The sequence below is a fragment of the Hibiscus syriacus genome, unplaced genomic scaffold (genome assembly GCF_006381635.1).
Source record: "Hibiscus syriacus cultivar Baekdansim isolate YM2019G1 unplaced genomic scaffold, ASM638163v2 tig00109980_pilon, whole genome shotgun sequence".
In the NCBI taxonomy this organism is placed as follows: Eukaryota; Viridiplantae; Streptophyta; class Magnoliopsida; order Malvales; family Malvaceae; genus Hibiscus; species Hibiscus syriacus.
Genome location: NW_024062547.1, coordinates 247,923 through 253,742, shown reverse-complemented (window position 1 = coordinate 253,742; position 5,820 = coordinate 247,923). Strand labels below are relative to the sequence as shown.

Sequence of the window (5,820 nt, the reverse complement as noted above, 5' to 3'; positions counted from 1 at the left end):
CTACGGATATCTCTCGGACTCCGAGTCCAGTCGGGTTCAACCTGGGCTTTTTAAGAAGTTTTGGCATCTCATCAAAGGTGATTTTGGTGGAGTTCTTTGATGAATTTCATAGTGGTCATCTAAACATGGAAGCCTTCAACAAGTCGTTCTTTACTTTGATTCCAAAGAAAGATACTCCTGAGTACATCGAAGACTTTCGACCCATTTCTCTTGTTAGTAGCCTTTACAAATTAGTGGCGAGGGCGCTTTCAAGAAGGCTTTCCGTGTTTATGATTGAGTTGGTGGGTGAGTGTCAGTTCGCCTTTATTTCTGGTATTCAGATTGCAGATTGTGCGCTTATTGCGAACGAGATTATCGATGATTTGTCCCGAAAGAAAGAAAAGCAAGTGTCTTCAAATTAGACTTCCGTAAGGCGTATGACTCAGTTGATTGGGGATTTTTGGATCTTATCTTAAAGAAGATGGGGTTCGGGAAGAAGTGGAGAAGTTGGGTCAAGGTTTGCATCTCCTCAGCATCAATCTCAGTCCTTGTTAATGGTGTTCCTTCAAGTAGCTTCAAGAGTAAAAGGGGTCTCCGCCAAGGCTGCCCATTGTCTCCCCTCCTGTTTAATTTAGTGTTAGAAGCTCTGAATGGGTTATTCAGAAAGATTTTGATGTTGGGCTGTTTAGAGGTGTCCCAGTTGGTTTTTCTAGTTTGCGTATTTTGCATCTCCAGTTTGCGGACGACATGATTGTGTTTTCTGAGGCAAACATAGAAATGGTCAGAAACTTGAAGAGGATTCTTCGAGTATTCGAAGTAGCTTCTGGGCCGGCTCTAAATTTAGATAAGTCAAAGCTGTTTGGAATCGGGGTGGAAGAAAATCAGTGTGCGGATTGGGCAGCATCTATTAAGTGTGAGGTGGACTCATTCCCCTCCATATACTTGGGTTTGCCTTTGGGATATCGTAGAAGTTCTACTGAATTATGGAAATCTATACTGGAGAAAGTTCAGCCGAGGTTGGAGGGATGAAAAGGGAAGCTTCTTTCTTTTGGTGGTCGAATAACGATGATTAAATCGATGCTTTTGTACTTGCTGGTTTACTATCTATCCCTATTTCAGTTACCGTCTACCGTAGCATCAAAGTTGAATAAAATGATAGCCAAGTTCTTATGGGGGTCTAAATCCGGTAAAGCTATTCATTGGGTGAAATGGGATCATGTGTGTAAGCCCAAGGAGTTTGATGGTTTAGGTTTTACTGATTTGAAACTTAAGAATCGTTCTCTCATTAACAAATGGATTTGGAGATTCGGGGTGGAATCTTCGAGTTTATGGAGAAGAGTCATTGAGGCTAAATATGGGTTTGATCATGCTTCGTTGATTCCAAAACCAAGGAACCCAAATAAAGTATCTTGGGTGCGGAGGAGTATCTCTTGTCCAATTGGTGTTGTTGATGACGCATTCACGCATAACGTTCGATGTGTATTAGGTGATGGGAGCTCCATAGAGTTCTGGGATGATTTTTGGACAGATGTGCCTTCCGTAAAAGTGGTATTCCCACGCATCTATGTTGTTGCTGTTAAGAAGACGGAGAAGATCAATGCATTCGGTTCTAAGGCCAATGGTGTCTGGTCTTGGTATATTGAGTTGCGTAGGGTTTTATTTGAATGGGAGGTGTGTATTTGGAATGAATTCATGCTGATGATCAATGCTGCATCTTGTAGTAGTGCGGTACAGGACCATCTAAATTGGAAGGGGTGCGGGTCTGGGTCGTATACCCACCAAGAATTTTTGTAAAATTGTGGGGTGTGTGGGATTGGCTAAGGATCCCGTTTGGAGCCTAGTTTAGGCAAATCTTCCTCCCCCGAAGGTGGAGGCCTTTGTTTGGAGGTTAGTTCTTCATAGGATCCCGTTGTTAATCGAATTATTCAAGAGAGGAGTAGTGAATCTAAAGCCATATATTTGTGTGTTTTGTCGCGATGAGCAAGAGTCGATTGTTCATTTGTTTTGTCATTGTAAGATGGTTTGGAGAGTTTGGCAAAGGTGGTGCCAGCTTTGGAATTTAAAGCTCATATTCCCCGACAGTGTTAAAAGTTTGCTCATGGCGTGGGATAACGTACCGATTAAAAAGTGGTCAAAACCGATCTGGAACATGGAATTTTTTGGGTTATTGTGGTCTATTTGGTTATATAGGAATGATATATTGTTTAATGATAAACTTTGTCGTGAGTTGCAGCTTTTTGAGATTGCCTGTTGTAGGGTGGATACGTAATGCAAAAGTAAATGGCCTAGTTTCATCCTAAATGCAAATGACGTTATTCGTTATACGAGTTTATGTGCGGTCGGCCATGGGTTGTGACTTCGGGTGGGAGATTGTTGGGTAACTAGATTTTGAATCTGCGAGGCCTAGGGATCGTTGGGGTCTTAGGGCTCGTGAGGCAGCTAGAGTATGGAATTGTGGGGAACTATTCGGTATTTTGTGTGTTGTAATTATGTAGATTCATGTTACTATAGGGCTGCATTGTGGTATAGTTGGAGATTGGTTCCAATTGGGGCAGATTGATTCGAATGGGGCCTTGGGGCGATTGTATACCATTTTCATGTCATGGTTTGGCTCGAATTGTTTGTTTAATTTGCTATATCTGTGTTGATAAGGGCTGGAAGGCTCGTCTTATTTTTGATGTACAAATGAGGGAGTTGTTGTTTGGGGTGGTTGGCGTTTGTGGTTTCTGCACTGCGATGATATGTTGAAACTATGGTGTGTTTAGTGTTGCTTTTGTCCTGATTTTAAGTGATGTTGGCTAGGGTGTCTTACAAATCTGGTTTGACCATTGTTGGATCATCGGTAATGCTGATTGAGGAGATTTCGTAGTTTATATATTGATTGCAGGCTATAGTTTTGATGTGTGTACTGTGGAAAGATAATGTGTTGTGATTAAACTTCGACTTGGGGCACTATTTTTCCTCTACTTAGGTATAGAGAGATTTTTAAACAAGGATCGTGTCTTCATTTCGGTTTTTTATGCGTTTCATTAATAAAACCGTACATAATTTCTTTTTAAAAAATATAATAAATAATTATAAATATATTATTTTAATTATTTTAAAATATTAATATATTTGAATTGGGTCAAACTGGGTTGAGTATTAATAATATATTTTTGGGTAGAGATTGAGGCGGCCAAAAAGCTTGCCTACCTTGCCCGGTGCCTATCCCTAGTAATAGGCCAAGGTTTGAGTCGTTTTATTGTTACTTTTGTTTTTATTTTTCTAACCTTCATTATAGTATAAGATAAATAACAAATATCGTAAATATTATATCAAGAACTAGTGTTGGCGTAGTGGTATATGTTGATTAATCCACTTTAGATACTTAGGTTTAACTCTCCTTAGTAGCTTCTTGATTCAATTTATTTTCCTTCCATCATATGGTTACATGTGTCATCATCTGATTGGAGGAAATTTATTAAAATTAAATTTTAAAAAAAAAACTTCCAATGATGTTATAACACGTGTCGTCATATAATTGAAGGATTAATATATCGACTTATATAAAATTATGACTAATTTGATAGATTGCGTAAGAAATAATGATTAAATATATAATTTTATTAACTGCCACATAAGCTCTTTCGTTAAATGTTAACGGAAATTGACTAGATTGAATGCGTTTAAATAGTTGGGTGACCTGATTTACAAAAGAGAAAATAACCTCAGTGACCGAAAATGCCTTATAATATACGATTTTAACCAATTTTTTTTGGATTTACGAAAATGACCAACAAATTCGCAACGCAAACTCCAATTTCGCAACCCAGTTTCCAAATTCGTAACGTGAATATATAAATCGCATTGCGATTTTCCAAATTCGCGTTGAGATTTTCCAGATTCGCAATGCGAATCTGTAAATCGCAACTCGAATTTGTAAATCGCAACACAGAAGTCAAATTCGCAACGCGAATCTGTAAATCGCAACGCGAATCTGTAAATCGCAACACAGAAGTCAAATTCGCAACACATAAGTCAAATTCGCAACGCGATAGTCAAATTCGCAACTGAATTTCAAATTCGCAACTCGATTTTCGAATTCACAACACGAATTTAATTTCGCAACAGGTTTTAGTTTCACAACACAAATGTTTTGGGTATATAACTACGCAGTAGCAACAACTCATAACCTAAATCCCTAAATCGCAACTCATTCCATCTCTATCTATCACTCTCTCCGGCGACATCCGTTCTTATATCCAACGACATCATTCCCTATCTCTAATTTTTTTTTTTACATAATTTTATTTCTATATAATTTTTCAGTGATTTCTCTCTCAAATTATCAATTATCAACTTAATAAAGGTGTTTTTCTCTAAGTTAGTGATGATATGTAGTTTTATAGCTCGTTTGTTTAGTAAATTAATTTACAATTTGTAGAATGAAATCATCTAATGTTGATCATGTTTGGATAGATTTGTATTTTGGAGGGTCATGGGAGAATGTTCATGGTGTTTTACAATATGTGCCTTTACCCATGAATCTTCAACTAAAACTGTCATTAAAAAAGTTAACTTATGAAACTTTAATGTTACGTGTTGCAAAGAAATTGAATTTAGAGCCTCTAAGGGGATTTATGCTATCTTATCAGAGAAAAGGTAAAGTTTATTTGTTAACCGACAATGAAGATGTTGAACGATTCATTGCTTACATTAGTGTTTCGCAAGAAGATGATGTTACATTGTATGTTGTTGAACCTAGAAGTAGTAAAGTTGGGTCAGTAACGGGTAGTAATCAACTAAGTTCTTCAACCCGAGTTTATGGTGCTCACAATGTACAACGTTGTTATCAACCTCAAAATTTAATGATTCCACCACAATTTCATCACCAAGAAAATTTTGTTTCACCACATTTCCAATACCAAACACAATCTCAAAACCCACAACCTTTTCCTAATCCAAATCCCAATCAACTTTCAGCACCAAATTTCGGTTTTCGTATTGACCAGTTAGACGATTATGAGCAAACAGAAAATATTGTGAGTACTAGTCAGTATTCGAAATTTGATCTTGGTCAATACCCGGACCTTGATCTTGTTCAATACTCAGATTTTGATGATGTTTCAAAAGAAGAAACAGACCCTGCATGTAATGATTTTGATATTGGTCAATACCCGAATTTTGATGATGAAACAGCCGCTGCCGAGGAAGATATTGATGATAATGAGGAGGAAGTTACGACTGTGAATGAACATGTTGAACATCCATTATGTAATTCATATAACCCTGAAGAAGAAGAAGTCCCCGATGAAAAGAAAATAAGAAAATTCCACGGGAGTATAACTGGAATATGCCAGAATTACTTCAGATACCGGAAGAAGAGTTGGTAAAGATAGCAGTTGATTGTTATAAAAAAATTATTCGTATCAAGAAAGTTGATTGTTTTGATACAAAGGAAGACTTGAAGATAGCTTTGTATACGAAATGTGTGGAAGATGGCTATCAACTAAAAGTTAACAAATCAAGCAAAGATTTTTTCGAAACAAAGTGTATGATTGACAAAAAATGTACGTGACGTATGATTGCAAAGAGGATAAAAGATTGCGAAATGTTTCAAGTTAGGACTTTTATTGATAAACATACATGTTCAAGAACCCAAGTTTTTCCTCACCATAGACAGGCAAACAAAAAGGTGTTGGGTGGTTTTCTAGCTGAGTTAATGTTTTTGAATGGAAGGGTATATTGGGGATATGAAATTATGCCTTGGAATTGTTGAGGGGGTCGCCAGAAGCATCGTTTTCCCAACTGCCGGCTTATTGTCACAATTTAAAGCTGAAAAATCCTAGGCCGGTAACT

At 37.3% G+C, this 5,820-nt stretch overlaps 1 protein-coding gene across 1 annotated transcript; it reads left to right on the top strand.

The window, feature by feature from the left end:
- The first annotated feature begins 460 nt into the window (after positions 1–460).
- On the top strand, positions 461–2,248 carry LOC120211667. Its single transcript, XM_039210166.1, has 4 exons — positions 461–496; positions 643–984; positions 1,099–1,707; positions 2,213–2,248. The coding sequence occupies exons 1-4, from the start codon at positions 461–463 to the stop codon at positions 2,246–2,248; spliced, it is 1,023 nt and encodes a 340-aa protein (XP_039066097.1).
- Positions 2,249–5,820: the final 3,572 nt, after the last annotated feature.